This window comes from Panthera uncia, chromosome A2, assembly GCF_023721935.1.
Source record: "Panthera uncia isolate 11264 chromosome A2, Puncia_PCG_1.0, whole genome shotgun sequence".
Taxonomy (NCBI): domain Eukaryota; kingdom Metazoa; phylum Chordata; class Mammalia; order Carnivora; family Felidae; genus Panthera; species Panthera uncia.
In genome coordinates this window covers 147,137,702-147,156,041 of record NC_064816.1, presented here as the reverse complement: position 1 = coordinate 147,156,041, position 18,340 = coordinate 147,137,702, and the positions used below count along the sequence as shown (strand labels likewise).

Below are 18,340 nucleotides of genomic sequence, written 5' to 3'. Positions count from 1 at the left end.
TCACCTACTTTGTTGAATGACAGTGTAATTGGGACAGAGTCTGTTCATTGCACAGACAACCTGAAAAGACAGGGCTGCAGTATTTCAGCTAAAGGTTTGCAGGAAGACTTTGGCCCCCTACACACATGAGATTTAATGAGCCAACCTAGCCCACAGGGCCAGAGCAGATGAATTTAGGTGACACACATAAAAGTGACATGTTTGTAGGTCAGCTGCTTTTGAACTTTGGGAATTTTATAAAGTTTGACCCAGTCTCTGTAGCATAATTTCCCTAGGCCCCCACATATCAGGAGAACCTATTGTCAGTAGATAGGGTTGCACTAGTCTGGAAAGCTCAGTGCTTGCTGTGTCCCTATCCTGCCACATGTTCTAGGCATTTCCATCTCCTTTCAGTTAATTTTTACACAAATAATCTTTGTTCAAGAATCTGCTCACAAATATAAGGTCATCCTAGGTCTTGAATGAAACTATCCTATTCCATCAAGGTACTATCTCCACCTAGAGACAAAGAAGCTGATTCAGGTTTCAGGTGTCCCTAACAGTATATGTGCTGCTGATTTCCCTGATCTGTTGAGACGCCACCTGTGGGAGAGTATTGGCAGCGTGGGCTTCTATAGGCTGCATCTGTTCCGATGCTGGAGCTTCCAGGCTGTGGTGAGATGGTTTATCCAGAGTCCATTAATTTGGGAACTCAATCCCACTTCACCCGGAGCACGTGTTGTCTTTACATTAATTCATAATCCAGTTGAATCCCATTGTAGGTGATTTTGCAAGAACTAGAAATATAAAAATTTAAGACAAATTACATTGGTGATATATTTCAGCCCTACAGGTAATTCCTTCTAGAATATCTGATGTCAAATAAGTGCCCTCTGTAGGCACTTCCGGCAGCAGGAAAAAACAAACAAACAAACAAACAAACTGGATTTGAGAGCTGGGCTTTTGGGTTTAGGCTCTGACTCCACCTTGTAAAAGTTATGCACTTTTGGACGTAGCTCTCTGTCTAGATTGGAGACGACACAAGTACAAATTAGGAGTAGAAACAGGCTGTCTCGGAGATCCTGGCCATTTTAGAAATGCAATGAAAATGGGCATTTATGGGTTTATCTGAATTGCTGAAAGAAAATCAGTTTTTAAAGAAGGTATTCAAATAATATTTCTCTAGTGCGTCATAGTTTGGAGGTCACAAATAACTGATGGTAGGGGAAATTAATAATTTATTTTGTATTTATACTTAATTAGTAATTTTCTACTGGACCACATCAGACCTTGACGATAGGCAGAAATGAAGGCAGATTCTCTCTATGACAGGATTGGGGTGGCCATATTGGCCAGTTTTTCAGAGACCGACCTAATTTATGTCTTTTGTTGCAACGTAATTATTATTAGTGCTCCCTTCCATTCTTAAAATTGTTCCAGTTATGATGACAAATTACGGTTCCATTAAGTATAATGTGGTAGAAACTGATGTTAAGGTTTTTAAAAAATCCCTGATTAAAACTTTAAAGCCCATAATTATTGTAGCATGTGGATTTTGTTTATTAGGAAAATATTATTACCACACATCACTATCACTTTACACACAAAAGAGGATTGAAAATGTGATTGGCCTATGGTCACTTAGTCTATTGGTACAGAGTTTAACCACTAATCCTGAAGTATTGCTACGATCATCAGTCTACATTTACTTCCTTCCTATCAAAAACAGGCAGCATTTTAGATTTGCCAAGTGTAATACGTTCGTTTTATTTTTCAGCAGCCCCAAACAAACCCAGCGGAGGCAATCTCTTTGTTTCCCCTTGAGTTAAGAACTCTCTAGAAGAGACCTCTTGCTTCTTTCCTGGGTGTCCTAAACTGGAGGGACTACCCGGGGTGGATTTACATCTATGATTAGCAAAAAGAGAGGAACTGCTTTTCTGCTTGCCTTCATTTCCTCCTCAACATTGTTTCCCGTCTAGTCTGTGACCAGTACAAGTCAAGTGCAACAAAATTATATGCAGGGTTAGGATTAATAGAAGCATTCGAGACCTCGTTATGTAAATATCCTATTAAAAGCTTATAAAGTTTTAGCTGGCCTTGACCTACAAGATTGATTTCTTTATCTGTTTGTAAAGTGGACCGAATTCAAAATTTGCTCACTTCCGGGGCTGTTCCGGGTAGTGATAAGGAGCGTGTGTCCTCAGTGTCTGTGCCTGTGGGCGAGTGTGCACGTGCACATGTACTTATCCTTGTGCCCATGTACGATTCCTGGATTTGTTTACTGGCCTATTTTTCTCCTCAGTTTCACAATAAGGTGACCTGCTTCATGCTGCATCACATTGAAGAACCCTGCTCCCTGGGGGCTCATGCTGCTGTCATTGTCCCGCCCACCTGGATCATTAAGGTGAAGAAACCTCAGGTAACTTCTGGGACCCTGGTGCTGCTGGGCCTGTGCAGAGAAAAAGGAACTGCTGCTTCTTGCTTTTCTTGCCCTGACTTTTTTTGGGGGTTCCTAAAATCTCTGCTCACTCATCCCCACAGCCCCATGCTCAGCTTCCCCGGTACATTCCATTAGCCCATCACTTTACTGCAGTTGGGCTCTCTCATGGAACCAGCCTCCCTTTCCCAAAGAAATCAAAGTTCCACAGCAGGAATGTTTCCTTCCCATTCATGTGCTAATGATATTCTCTTTGGGTGTTCTCCTGAATTCATTAAATACAAGTGGTGGGTGCAGCTAATTTCTTACACAACTCTCTTCTCTTCCAGCCTGGGCATCCCCAGGGAGTGAATGTGAGGGCAAACTGTGCAGGCTTCCGTGTTTGGTTGAGATTACCACCACTTCCAACCTGACCGGCAGACTGTGGGTCATGACCTTCCTAAATACACAAGGCCTGCTCAGAGAGCAACACTCTTTTCTTAAGGCAAAGTAGAATTTATCCTCTTAATACCTAATCTCATTCTGTATTCAATTCTTGTTGTACATTCTGTCCTAGAGCGTCTCTGCAATATTCTGGGAAACCTTAGTGGTTTCTCAACAAGGTCGTAATCTTTGACAGCAAAATTTCTACCTTTGTACTAGACATCTTAGACCATTCGCTCCAAGGTATGGGATGGCAGACTTTTAATGTGATGGGGGAAAGGTGGTACCTCCCCTGGGGATGCAGCTGCTTTAGGATGTCCTAATGAGTGTAATATCTTTATAACCTGTGGCAGTCCTACTTTATATGGTCTTCAGAATCATCATGCATTTTATTCTCATTGACTCAGTTTTATTTTAAAAACTGGTGGATCATGGACACTTTTGCTTTGTGTGTTTTTATTTAAGTTCAGCTTCTGTTGATGAGTAACACTTAGTAATAATCTTTCCATGTTACAATCCGTGAAAGCCCTTGGGAAATCTTTTCCAGAGGCAAGTGCAAGATCTGTACATTAAAAAATGGGAGCCTTAGCTTTCTCATTTTACATTTTAGAGCCAAATGCTAAGAGCTGTTAAAGGAGGTGCCCAAGGTGATAGCAAGTATAGTACTGTGTTTGAAATTCAAGTGTACCGATGTTCAATTTAGTGTTAACTTAAAAAATCTAACCTTTTTACTTCTTTACTACCCTTTGGTTCCCCAACCCCTGAAATTCAGTAGTGTCTCCAAGAACTTTATATTAAATTTTCAGTTCAACCAATATGTTTTCACTGAAAACCTTGATGGTTTCGGGAAAGCTACTAGGCATTGTGATGTAATATGTGGTGATCCTTGCTCTGAAGAACTATGTAGTTCTCTTAAGGAAAGATCAGGGCGAGAGCCTCATGAAGGAGGTGGGTTTTATTCTACCTCTTTAAAGATGGGTGGGATTTAGATCGATGGAGAAGAGGGGAAAGAACAGGCAGGAGAATGGCACCAGCAAGGGTGCTGTATCCAAAATTATACTCGTGAGGCTGTGAGACTAGTTTGCACTACATCGGGGTGGTGTATTTCTGTAGTGTTGCTTTCAAAGGAACAGAATATGAGATTGTTCACTCTTAGCTCTAAGACTCATCAATGAGTTCTGGAGCTATCCTTTTAAGCCATCTATTAAAAAGTTGTCCATGAGCCTTTTATCTGTTTGATCCGTTAAGGATGATTACCTAACTTATTATTATTTTATTAGAGGTTACCAAGAGGTGGTTTTTCTAATTTGTACTCTTCTTTATTTTTCTGCTGGTAATAAGGGAACTAAAAAATAAAGCTAATACATGACAAATGCTTGAGTATTTACCTTTATTTGTAAATTTTCAGAATAATTGCTTGGTACCTTAGCAACTTTATTAGTTGGCTAACGATGGTGGTGGTGGTGGTGGTTTGTGGAAAGTATCTTTATGAATTATTAACTTACCTCATGTGAGATATATATATATATATATATATATATATATCTCAAGCATATAATGTTTCAGTCCATTGGCATCATTTTTTTTATATTCATATTGTTTTATCTTTTACCAGTTAGAACCCCTTCCAGATGGCTTTTATCTCCATTTTTCATAAGCCATGATGTTTTTGATACCTTCCTTTGTTTCACGAATCACACCATGTTCCAGGATCATCTTAAGCATTTCCTGTTCATACCTGCAAGCAGCCATTTCTCTAAGGAATCTTGGTTACTTTTAATGGAGGATGGTAGATACAGTTCACAGTCTGTTTTCATCACACATGTTTTTATTGTCCTTTTATGATTCAGAACAGTGTAATAATGAGAACAAGGATAGCTAACACTTATGAATGCTTTTATATGTATTACGAACTATTTCAAGTACTTTACTTTCAGTATCTCGTTTCACCATCATAGAACCCTATGAGGCAGGTATCCTAATCCCATGTTGTAGCTGAGAAGTGAGGAATTGGAGGCAAATAAATTATCCAGGGCCATAAAGTTATTAACTAGTTTGAGGTAATATTTAAACCCAGGAATTCTGAGACTGGAAACCAAGCTCATTTGCTGCCTCACTGTCTTACTATAACAATCCTTGCTAAGTCACCTATCTTTAAAAATTTTGGTATCCCTCGTCCTATGGACCTCAAAAAAGAAGTAATCAATTAACTAAATTCTCTTTGAAATCTGGTGTATGATGAGCTTGGGGGGCAATATAGTAGTGCTTAAGAGCTCTAGCTTATGAGTCAGATCGCCTAGATTCATATGCTTGCTCTGCTATTTAATAACTTACACAATCTCAAAGAATTAAAACTCCTCAACTTTTCATCTTCAAAATGTAAATAATACTAGTACCTAATTCATAGGGTTTTCATGAGGTCTAATGAGCTAAAAAGTAAAAAAAAATAAAGCATGTAGAACAGCACCTAGCTCACTGTAAGTCTCAATAAATGTTAACTCTTGTTATTTTCCTTGTTGAGTATAGGATATCAAATAAAGTTCTACATCAACAGAGGTGAACCTTGAACAGTCACACGGGGGTCAGGACAGAAGTTATTGTTCCCTGACCCGTCCGTATTACAATGAGAGGAAATGGGAAAAGGATTCTCATGGGGAGAGAGGCAGCCTAGGGGCCACAGCCTGTTGTCTGGTACCCTGTTGTCTGTGCTCTCGAGTGGCCCTTGAAATGCCACTGTAACTGTTGTATTATATACTGTAGTGGGATTGTGTGTTCACTAGCATGATTCTTATCCCATGGGAGAGAGTCAAGAGCTATTCATTTACTGAACTGGAGAACTGAAGCAGACCGGGTGAGCATCTACAACAAGAAAGTGAAAGGAGGAAGAGAATCCTACAAAACAGGGAGAGAACACAGAGTTTCATTATTAAAAACAGAAAGAAAAAGAGGGCAGTCATCAATGTGAAATTCTGAAGACGTTAAAAAATCATGGATTGAGAAAAGTCTTTGTGTTTTGGACTAGATCATTGATGACCATGAAACTATAGTTTGAGGGGTGCGGGTGGCAAGCTGTTAGCGATGGTGTGGAAGCAGGCAGTTTAAAGAGTTCACTGGGGACTTTGAGAAACAATTTAAAAAAGAATTTGGGAATTAGATGGAGGACAGCAGACAAAATGTTTTTCCTACTTATAGAATTCATGTATATTTTTTTCTGTATATTTCTATATTGGAAGATACTGCTTAAAAACAAGAAGATACTCTGAACTGAACGAAGTAGATATTTAAGTACATTCACGGATGCCACTATGTGCAGTGGAAGGCCCAGAGATGATTCAGATATTCACCTGATGTCCACAAAGAGTGGACATAGAAGAGTGAACTAAATCATTAGGCAGAGAATTTGTGGATTCTGGAAGAGGAATTCAGCCACACGTAAATCCTTAATGAAAAGAGTGGTCTCACATAACGGGAAGGTTTGCCTTTGTCATCGGTGCGCATCTTTTAGGAGGGATCCGCACAGAGTGGTGGCAAGAAGAGATCCCACAGGTTGGTGGAACTAGCCATGGTCTGTGAGAGGCCACAGGGAGTGGAAGTGTGACCTGAGGTGTAGGAACGAGGCGGAAACATGAAGCAGACTTGAGCAATTTGGGTTCTGGGGATCATTGTAGGTTAAACAGAAAATGTTGTTTGTGCTTGGTTTTGGAGGACGTGAGGGACCTCACTGGGACGAGGGATGAGGAAGGACAGTACAGGTTTATAGAACATACTGAGAAGAACAGTTAAGGTGGATCCCCAAATAAAGCCAGCTTTATTTGTGATGTTTATGTCTAAACAAATGACTCTAGAGAGGAAGAAACCAACTTTGAGTGTATAAAGGTCAGGAAAAGCAGGCTGCAAAGAGGTGGATTTAAACCATGTATTTTCCTGATCTGTTAAAAGATGGCTGCTTCTGAGTAGATCGTCACTCTGTGACCAGCTGTGTGGAGCCTTGATGGTAAGGGGAGTGAGGGCTGGTCTGGATGGTTTGCTGGGTTTCATCACCAAATTATTTGGAGGGACCTAGAAAATAAAAGATGATAGATTTTATTTTATTTTATTTTTTTAATTTTTTTTTAACGTTTATTTTTGAGACAGAGAGAGACAGAGCATGAACGGGGGAGGGTCAGAGAGAGGGAGACACAAAATCTGAAACAGGCTCCAGGCTCCGAGCTGTCAGCACAGAGCCCGACGCGGGGCTCGAACTCATGGACCGCGAGATCATGACCTGAGCCGAAGTTGGCCGCCCAACCGACTGAGCCACCCAGGCGCCCCAAAGATGATAGATTTTAGATGACAGTAAAGAATTAAAAGAAAACCAAATTTTAAGAACCAAGCACAAATCTGTTCATGCATTTAATGAAGTCAACGTTACAGTTCATGTTACAGATGTCAGGGCTTTTCCTCTCGACAGGAAGTGTTAGAGGATAATATTTTGATCAGATAAACAAATTAAAGATGTTGAACTACTAGTGCAAGCACATGGAGCTGATGGAGAAAGACCTGGGTTACATGAATTTTTGCTGGGGTCAAGTTATAGGAGACCAGAGGTATGTGTTTTTAATAAATGGCATTATTCGTATATAATACTTTAAAACTGGCCTTTCCTCCTTAAGAATGATCTTGAGCAAAAGTCTGTATTAATACATCTAGATTTAACTTCTTTTTAAACTGCTGTATGTATTTCATACCGTGAATATATTACAGTTTATTTAACCAACTCCCCACTGATGGATATTTGTACTGTTTCTAATGGCCTACTTACAAAAAATGCTGCAGTCAACTCCTTCCTAGCCTGTATGGGCTTTCTTCATGTTTCTTCATGTCCCTGTTCCTTATTGGATAATGCTGAAATGCTGGAGACTGAGACCCAGGATATGTAACAGCTATGACCAACTGTATCTATCAGAATTTCTCGGGCCATTTCCTTTGGTCAGTTCTAAAGGTTAGCCAACACTTGCTGTAATTTAACCAAACATGTCTGAGAAATGGCTGAGACCCTGTCCTTATCTTTTGGAATTAGTTTTCTTTATTTCTCTGCTTGCCTGTCCTCAGGACAACTCCTGTCCCAGTGTTACAGCTAGAACAGGGCAGAGTAAGAACGCTCTCTAATAGACCCAAGTCCATGCCTCTCCTGTAATCCATCAGAGTTTTGTCTGGTGTACAATGAGAGAAGGCTTCATTTGGGATGATGAAGTGTGAGATGTCTTCTGTTTAGATCTCTTGTTATAACCAGTCCTTTGTGATCTCATAACCTGGGAAAATCCCTGAAGAGTAATAACAGGTAGTTAAGTTTTATTCACAGTTGAGTGATTTACCCACAGGCATTTTTCAACAGCCCAAGAAGGAGTCCTAACTATGATAGAGACTTTGTTGGTAGGATTATTTCTGTAGCAAAATAATACTGCCTCAATACCTGGTTATTAAAAAAAAAAAAACACCTTTATTCTTAGGACTTGAACAAAAGAGTGGGCACATAACATAGAGTGGTAGATGAAGTTACAATCTGAAGAATGAAAAATCCACATGAGGGTACAGCATTTCACCGTTTGGATGGTATTGAACTTGCTAAATGAAGCCTTTGTATCACTGAGTTAGCTGCCCTTGATGCTGGGGATGCTTTGTTTTTGAATGCAGTACATGCACCGCTGGTTTCTTGAATAACAGCACCAACAATTCGAAAATATAACTTCTTGGCATAATTTTTATGTTCTTGAAAAGCCTGCTATTTTAACTCTCACAACAAGACTGACCCAGGCAGGATGAGCAATGTCTTAGATTAGCAAGATGAGGTGACTTATCTTGTCATGGCTGAAACACAACCCAAATCTGCTTTCACATCCATCTGTTATGATACTTTCTAAAAGAAGTTCTATGTTGGGACCGAGATACATATATACACATGAACAGAAGGAAGCCTCAAGAATTTCAAGGTGTGCTGTGAAATTCCATACTGCTTATCTTTTGCTATTTGACTATCCATAGGGCTGTAAGCTTAACTCAGAGCTCACATAGAAGCATCCAGGTACTGTAAGTCAATCACTGTGCTTCATCTTGGCTCCCTTTTTGTTCTGTGAGATGAAGAGGACCTCACATGCATTTGGCTCCATGAGGCCCAGAAGCATTTGTATTTGCTGCATCTGTGTTAAAAAGGCCATTGTGTATGTCTGTTCCCTATTAGAGTTGAGTTCCTTGCCTGCTCTGTTTTCAGACATCAAGTCTTTTGATGTGTTTTGCTAACTCTGTTTCCCAAACATGCTTGATCAGCAGAATCACCTGGAGAACTGTGATTTCTGTGATGAGGCAAGTTTGGGAAACAATCTTAGCCTGATCCATTAGACTTCTCTCTTAGAGTTTAGTTACTGACTCGTGCCAGGAACCAAGGCCTGTAGCGTGTTCCTGAAAGCACTTGGCTCCCTACCTTGCTCTGGGCGATAAATTAACTAAAACAACAAAGAAGCTAGGAGGCAAGCATTCACTTCCAGGGGATCCTTTCCAATATCAGGAAGGACTCAGTAAGTGCTGGGAATTACAATACTGATTCATTTCAACAATGATTCGAGTGCATACTCGGTGCCAGGCATTTGGGCTCAGTGCTGGGGATATACAGCTGTGAATGAGGCCACATTGATGGAGGTGCTTATCATGGGCTGACACCAAGCTAACTGCTTCACATACCTTTTTTCCTTTAAACTTCACAACTGTCCCATGAGGTAGGTATTATCATCTTCATTTTAAAAATTAAGAGACTGTCATTTCAAGAGCTTGACTTCCTTGGCCAAGGTCCTAGATCTCGTAACCGGAAGACCCAGAACTAACATCCAGCAGGTCAGATTCCACAGCTCATGCTCCTCATCCCATTGGTATTGTGCTTTAGTGCAGTATGTATGTCTCCTCACTTTTCCCTTTGACTTCAGAGGTTCTCAGCTCTGGCTACGCACTGGAGTTGCCTGGGGAGCTTTTGAAAAGTATGTTTGCCTGGGCTTCACCCCAAACAAAAGAGTATTTGGAGGTCCACGTGTCAGCATTTTTAAAAGAACCCTGGATGAGGCCAACGTGTGTGATTGGTTGAGAACCACGCAGTATCATTAATTGCCATCCTAACAGTCTCTAGGATTCTTCTTGGGACATTTGGCCAATTAAGTGTTTAAAATTTCCAGATGGCTTTTTCCAGATGGTTTTTCTTGCCTTTTTAAACAAAGTAGTTAAAATATGGGAAAGACTTTAATAATGCGAAAGTTTTTCCAAAGTGGAACGTGATAGTAGACCCATTTAAAGAGGAATTCAGAAACTTGGAGATCTTTTTGCAGGAGAAGTATAGTCTACAGTGAGTGGTGAGAAATGACCTTTGGTCTAAAGCACCCATGAACTTCTGGATCTCTCTCCTCTGGTGAGACTCAGAGCCTGAAAACTCTTTTAATCTGATGGGGGAAGAAAACTTTGGGACAAATGGTGCTTCAAGAAAATTTCCTTCATCCTCGACGAGCTCCAGCTACAGAGCAGCGTGTTTTTGTTTTTGTTTTTTTATGGTCCATATGAAAGTAAAATAAAAGTTAAATAGTTTCATTCTTGCTAATTCAAATGTGTTAATATGTGTACTCTAGAGTAAGGTTTATTTTGAATGCTCTAAGAAAAGAAATACCCCGCAAAGTAAAAAAGTAGGTCTCTAAGTTTCTTGAAGCTGTTTGAGAATCTTTAACTGCTCAAGCAATGCATGTGTGTATGCTCATATAAACTTTTAAGTTAAGAATTCTGTGTTTCAGGCTTTCAACATTTGTTAAACATCTATGATGTGATAGTAACATCTTGCCTTTGTGAAGATGGCAATCTAGTTAATTACTGACTCTCCACTAATTAAACCAGTGAGTTGTGACTGTCCCCTAAGAGAGGTTCTTCGCGAAGCATCTGTATCATATATTAAGAGTTAGTTGAAGTAATCAGAAAGTTGTGGTCCGTATAATTCCTAGAAAGAGAAAAACAGGGAAAGTAAATTTGGGGGTCACTGTATTTCAACAAGTTGGAGGCACTTCTATGAGAAGGACAAATCAAGGCTACCAGGGGAGGGAAGACATTTTTTTTTTTTTTAATTTTTTAATGTTTATTTATTTTTGAGAGAGAGAGAGACAGAGCATGAGCGGGGAGGAGCAGAGAGAGAGAGGGAGACACAGAATCTGAAACAGGTTCCAGGCTCTGAGCTGTCAGCACAGAGCCCGACGCGGTGCTCGAACTCACGGACCGTGAGATCATGACCTGAGCTAAAGCTGGACGCTCAACTGACTGAGCCACCCAGGCGCCCCAAGACATTTTAAACCAATAGGTCTTTAGAGAAAGAGAGCACTGACTGTCACTCTAGTAATAGAAGTAACTTACGGTGAGTCTTATCTCTGCATTTTAAAACTTAGCCATCAATGCTGATAGGATAGTTGAATCATAATGTTCCCTTAGGGTTCAATCACTGTATGACTATTACTAGAAAGGTCATTACCAAAAAAAGTAAACAGAAAAAAAAAAAAAGAAAATAGAAAAACATGAAAAATGGCCTCCTTTTTTACATTTCCACATAGGTGATCTCCATACCAGGAGATGAACTTGAACTTGGTTGGGCGGGAGACGGACCTGGTTGGGCGGGAGACTGGAGCCCCTCAGAGAATTTGGGATTCTTCCATTTTTACTGGGAGGGTTGGCAGGTATAACATGTGTTGTTATGTGAGTCCATGAGAGCCTCCAGGGTTCTAACTCCCTGCCTCTCCGTGTGGTGGGGAGTCAGTCGCTCACTCTGAAGCACTCGACTGGTTTCTGTCTGTGGCTTACCCATGAACAGTGGCTTGGAAGTGTCAAAGCATGAGAAGCATGCGTGGAACAGCATGTGCTGCCCTCACCTTCTACATGGTTCTGCATGGGAAGCTCCTGGGCTATCTGCCTCTGGGCTCAGGTGTTTCTTTCTTTCCCTACAGAACTCGCTGAAGGCTTCAAATCGGAAGAAGAAGAGAACAAGCTTTAAAAGAAAAGCCAGTAAAAGAGGAACTGAAGTAAGTGTTTCAGGACTATGTCGCGGTGAACTACATCCTCCTTACTGTAGCCACCCCTGTCCGATGTGATCTGGCCCAAGCTTATTTTTCTGATAAGTTTTCTACCCTTCTTCCCTCCTTCTCTACCCTGTGACCACATTGGAATCCTCTCTGTTTCTTTAAGATGTCTCCCTCTCTATAACCTCCTGCTGCTTCAGAATCAGAGCGTTTGCACTTGTCCATGGAAGTGTCATCCCAAAGATGATGAAGATAAAGATGAAGAGCTAACATTTCTAGAATGCTCAGAGTGTACAGAGTCAAATCAGAAGCATGCTTACTTCCCAAGGGAAAATTATAGCTTGAGATCCTTTTTCTAAGCTTTATATGGACTGTCTTTTTTAGAGTAAGCCGTGTAAAACAAGATGTAGCTTTTTTATTTTGGAGGAGCAAGGGTTAGGGCCGGTGGGGGTTCTGGTAATTACTCCCTTCCATTGCTTCCAGGCCACTTGTCTGAGTCATGGATGGATGTCTCAATAGTGTTGCTTTCTTCCTTCAGCAGGAAAACAAAGGTCGACCTTTTGTGATAAAACCTATCTCTTCTCCTCTCATGAAGCCCTTGCTTGTGTTTGTGAACCCCAAGAGCGGAGGCAACCAGGTGAGTCGTTTTCATGAGTTTAACTTGAAAATAGTTCTCTTGAAAATAGTTCTCCATAATTTCTGCTTCTGTTTCCTTTAGGTGTGCATTAGATTTTGTATTTGGGATTTTTCTTGTTTCTTGAGATAGGCCTGGATTGCAATGTATTTTCCTCTCAGGACTGCTTTCACTGCATCCCATAGTGTTTAAATGTCCATCAACTGATGAATGGATAAAGAAATTGTGGTTTATATACACAATGGAATACTACATGGCAATGAGAAAGAATGAAATATGGCCTTTTGTAGCAACATGGATGGAACTGGAGAGTGTTACGCTAAGTGAAATAAGTCATACAGAGAAGGACAGATTCCAGATGTTTTCACTCCTATGTGGATCCTGAGAAACTTAACAGAAGACCATGGGGGAGGTGAAGGGGGGAAATAGAGAGGGAGGGAGCCAAACCATAAGAGACTCTTAAAAACTGAGAATAGGGGCGCCTGGGTGGCTCAGTCGGTTGAGCGGCCGACTTCGGCTTAGGTCACGATCTCGCGGTCCGTGAGTTCGAGCCCCGCGTCGGGCTCTGTGCTGACAGCTCGGAGTCTGGAGCCTGTTTCAGATTCTGTGTCTCCCTCTCTCTGACCCTCCCCCCTTCATGCTCTGTCTCTCTCTGTCTCAAAAATAAATAAACATTAAAAAAAGTAAAAAAAAAAACTGAGAATAAACTGAGAGTTGATGGGGAGTGGGAGGGAGAGGAGGGTGGGTGAGGGGGACTGAGGAGGGCACCTGTTGGGATGAGCATTGGGTGTTATATGGAAACCCATTTGACAATAAACTTCATATTTAAAAAAAAAGAAAATAGTTCTCAACACCAATTTAAAACAGTACCACCTAGGACAAGCAATGGAAGACAACCAGTTTCTCAGGGACATGGTGACTGTTGCTGCAGTAGGGGACAGCCATCCATGTTTCCGGGTTAGGCAAAACCTAGAGGTTCTATGATTTATCCCTCAGCTTCCACTATACCAGAGATGCACCAGAAGCCTAACTGCTCACATCTCCCTTACAGATTTTTAAAAAAGGTCATCCCCAAATCTCTTAGTTAATATGTTTCAGAATTTCTTAACTCTTATAGTTAGGAAACTCTTAACGAACTTCTCTTTATTGCTTCTCGTTGTAGGTTAGACCTGACCACTTTTGTCCCTCTCCTCAGAGGAGAGTGAGAACAGCGAATCACTCATCATTCCCAATGATCATTAACAACAAATGCCACCAATACTATCAAAAATATCACCTTCTAAAGGTTTCATTTGGTCTCTGCCCAAATCTTGTAGCATAATTAATAACAACCTCATTCGAGGATAAATAAGTAGCCCAAGAACACTTATGTGTAATGATATACCTGAAGTAACACAGATCTTTAGAGGACAAAATTTGTTCTGGAATCTAGGCTTTTGTCTCCTCATATACTTCTCTACCTCCTCTGAGGCTTCTTATCAAGACTCTTCACTGGCTTTGATTTTTTTTCTATTTTCATGTGAGATTGGATGGTAAAATATTTTCTCTGTCCACTAAGTGCACATTTTACATTTTGAGGTGAGAACCCTTGAAGTTTCACACTTAAAAAGTAAAGATTTGAAACTGTTTGGTTACCCCACATAAGGAGGGGAATCATATAATTAGGATTGACCCAACAGTCCAGAATGATGTTCTTACTACTAGGGATATTGGGCATTTTCCAGAATGGATTAATTATAATAAAGCTTCTCTTATGAGAGCTTGTGATATAAAGACAATATTTTTTCTCCCTTTCTTTCTTTCCTTTAAAATTCTTGATAACTTGTTCTGTTAAAAATCTTTGAACATTGTGGACAACAGGGCAATGGGTTATAAGCAGATACCTGATTTCAGCATCCTGCTTTTTTAAGTTGGTGAGTGATGATCTTCATACGGTGATGACCCTAAGACTGGATCTAATCACTGAAGGAGATTTTCAGGAGTGAAAATAGCCTCATGAGGGTTGGGGGTTTGTTTGGGGACCATAGAACAGAGCAAAGCTAATGTAATGGACTCTGTGATTTGGGCCACTTGAATACCACATGCTAATTTCCAATATATTTTTCCATGAGGTTCATTCTAGAAGATGTACTCCTTAAACCATACGTCTTTTTCCTAGGGCATTTAGAAACTTGCAGGTGATCCTGCCTTTCAGGAGCAGACAGTTCAGTAAAGATAGAGCCCATTCCTGTTGGAATCTCTGTATAAATTGGTAATGCCACGGAGTTCAGAGATGATCTGATGTTGCTACCTATTTCACTAAATAGAAAACAGCTCAAGAGAGCTTAAGTAAATTTTCTAAGGACATCTTGTTAATGACACCAAAAGGGCAAATGGGAAAAATAATTCAAGCAACATTAACAATATATGAGTTCTAAATTGAGTGGATCAAACTGAGAGTGCTCTGGAATTTCAGAGGCAAACAGTGACTTGGGAGTGGTAAGGAAATGGTGCCATTGAAGTAGCTGAATTAAAGATGGACTACTTAGTTGTGCAGAGAGAGAAAGCTGGAGTAATGCCCCTTGCCTTCTCTCTTGGTGGCAAATTCCTGTTCATCCTTTAAGGGTTGGTAGCACTTTTCTGAACCATTTCTCAAAATTAATCACCCTGTCCACCGTGCTCCCTTAACCCTCAAAACAAACTTGTATTTTGTGAATTGAAACATAAGTGTTCTGTTAAGATACAGGCTCTCTACTGCCCAGGGCTGTACCTTCCAACCTCTGATTTCTAGTATGTGGCATATAGAAGTGAACAAATAGTTGTATAACAAGCAACCAGCGTTCTACAGAAGATTATCAGGACAGTGGCTTTATTACTGATGAGTATTCAGGAAGGGGAAGAATTACTTTGGAAAAAAAGTTATGATGTGTTTGAGGAGCTACAAGGGACAGCGACATATTCAAATAAAAAAATGCCCAGTTTAATTAGAGACAAAAGACTGAAGTGATTTGCTCTCATTTTGTGCTTTTTGGCTTATGAGGTTACTTCTAGACAATCTAGGATTCTCAGAAGTATGGCTAACCAAATCAGAATGAATGTTGAATAACTTGACATTTCTACATACTTTCTCCATAAAGTAGAATTCCGTACTAAGCCTAATCACTGTAAAGAGCATTGTTTCTAAGTGCAGTGTGACATGTTGAGAAAGCTTTAAAGAAATCCAAATCCCTACGGGCAATCGGAATCATTCAAACTGATCTCCGTCTTCAGTCTTAGGAAGGCACAGCTGAATCCTCAGTTGTAGTGAGTAGGGAAGGGCCACGGTCGGAGATGATCCACCTCCCCCGTTAGGGCTAGCCTCTTCCTATGCTGTGGCTGTCCTGTGCCTTCACATCGCCGATGAGGGTGGATTCAGCCATGTAATGGGGAGTCAGCAGGTGAATAGTGAAGCAGTTTCTCATTTCTCGGCTCCCTTGAATCTTGTTTCCTCCATCATTTTGCCCTCCCCCACCCACCACCTTATTTGAGACTAAAAGGTCAAAAGAGAACTGAGGGTGGCAGTGAAAACAGGGCATGTGGACCCCAGGCAGGTGGCCCTAAGATTCTGCTTTTCTAAGAGGCTCTCAGGCGGGTGTTACTGCTACTCAGAGACCACACTCTGATTAGCCAGGGTTACTGCAATCAATGGAGAGATAGTTCATTGTTGTTGTTAAAACCTGTTTTGTTTTGTTTTGTTTTTTGCCTTTTAATAACTGATTTATTTTGCTTATCATTTTGTAGATATAAAGCACTCCATCTCGGAAGCTTAGGCTTCAAACCTTTATTTAAATTTGCAGCAAAATTTAGTTTCTCTTAAGTAAATAACTAGACTGTATCGCCATCTTCTGGCAAGAAAGATGCCTACAGCTTTTATAATTTCCGTATTTTTTGTGTGTACAGAAATTCGCCCAACACTTTGCAGGCATATATATTGAGATGAACACATTTGATACTGCTTCCATGACCTTTTGAAACAATAATTTGTTTTAAACAGATATTTTGTAATAATTGTTTTTCCAACACTTAAGGGTAGAGATGATTCTGGGTGTTTTGAAAGTTTTTGAGATCGGCAGCACTATCGTGGGTCGGATCTGAATCATTCGGGGAAACAGGAACTGGAATCAGGGACCCCTGCATTATGTTTGAGTGTCTCCTGTGGAGCAGACGTAATACCTGGGAGATAGAGTTTTACCCCGGCAAGTCCCCTCCTCTGTGTGGAAACTTGAGGACTCAAGCCATAGGCCCTCCCTTATACTCACCTCTGCTGTAACTTTAGAAGTTAGTGTTTGTCTTGGGTGTCCCTGACTCATTAACATCTTTTTTCTGAGTCTTACAGACATTTCTGACCTCTCCTGATGTCATTTCACACAGTGTCTCCTGCAGGCTCCATCTCAGGACTTCATTTCCATTGACTTAGGTTACAGGTTCAGGGTTAAACAGGTATTCTGACCACTAGAGTGATTCCACCTAGTCAATCCTGTGACGGTCAAGGGCATCCGGACCCTGGCTTCTCACACTGTTGAGCGTGAAATCCCAGGTTGAGGGGTGGCATGAGTTGAATACCTGACTTGGATTCCCAGGGACCTTATCAGTAGGTGACAAGAGGAAAGGGGTATCCAGTTGGTGGACAGGCTCATGCTGAGCACACACCATCATCTCAGGATAGGCCGCCTCAGTCCAGGGTCATCCCCACCCCCAGGTCAGGCTCAAGTCAACCATGGTGGGAGAAGGAGACAAAAAGGCAATAACCTCAAATGTTTGAGTCCCCAAACTTTCTAAATACTTGGCCAAACAACCTTAATTATTTTCTGTGATGTTCAACCTGGGGATAAATCAAGAACCATGATGTCTAGATAAAATTTAGGCTCCTAATGCTTAGAATAGGCTGGGAGGTGGGCAGAAGGGTAGGCAGTAGATGTTCTTCTTGTCAAGCCAGCCTCAACAGATGGAATTAAAACAACTAAACAGTAAATCTGTGGCAAGTCCCTTTTCTAAGTTACAGTACTGGTGGGAGTGTGGGGGTAGCTGTCTTGGTCTACCCAGGCTGCTATAACTGAATCCCATAGACTAGGTGGCTTAAATAACAGGAATTCCTTTCTTAAACGTTTCTCGGGGCTGGGAAGTCTATGATTAAGGCATCAGCAGATACTGTGGCTGGTGAGTTCCACTTCCTGGTTGGGAGGGCCATCCTCTCGCTGTGTCCTCTTGCTGTATCTTCATGTGGCAGAAGCGATGAGGGACCTCTTTGGGGTCTCTTTTATCAGGGGGCTAATCCCATTCATGAGGGCTATGCTTCCCCAAGGCCCCACCTCCTTTGCTATGGGTAGGGCCCCCCTGGATGTCTACGTTCTTAGTCAAGGTGTGAGTGGTTCCCCGGACTAAAACATTTCTGTGACTCTTCTTGCCTATAAAATAAAGCCCAAGCCCCTTAGCAACTTAATCTACAAACTCACTTGGGCAGTTTCATCTCCCAGCACTCCTGCCTCATGGTGCAGAGACTGAACAGAATGGAGTGTCCCCATGGCATGTCTTGTGTTTTGTATGTCATGTGCCTTCACTGTTCTCTTCCCCACATACAGAGAAATGGTTAACTCGTCTTCCAAGAAACGGTTCAGATATCATATATAGATGCCTTCATCTAATCCCCAAATTTGGTCTTTTTTTTTTTTTTTTTAAGTTTATTTATTTTTGAGACAGAGAGAGACAGAGCATGAACGGGGGAGGGTCAGAGAGAGAGGGAGACACAGAATCGGAAGCAGGCTCCAGGCTCTGATGGCTCAGAGCCTG

At 41.1% G+C, this 18,340-nt stretch overlaps 1 protein-coding gene across 2 annotated transcripts in view; it reads left to right on the top strand.

Moving 5' to 3' along the window:
* Window positions 1-18,340, top strand: part of DGKI (diacylglycerol kinase iota) — a 453,118-nt gene that overhangs the window by 216,347 nt on the left and 218,431 nt on the right. For both annotated transcript variants that reach the window (XM_049641924.1, XM_049641923.1), the window contains exons 8-10: window positions 2,282-2,398; window positions 11,830-11,904; window positions 12,440-12,538. In XM_049641924.1, coding sequence (XP_049497881.1) covers window positions 2,282-2,398; window positions 11,830-11,904; window positions 12,440-12,538 — 291 coding nt within the window. The remainder of the gene's footprint in view (window positions 1-2,281; window positions 2,399-11,829; window positions 11,905-12,439; window positions 12,539-18,340) is intronic.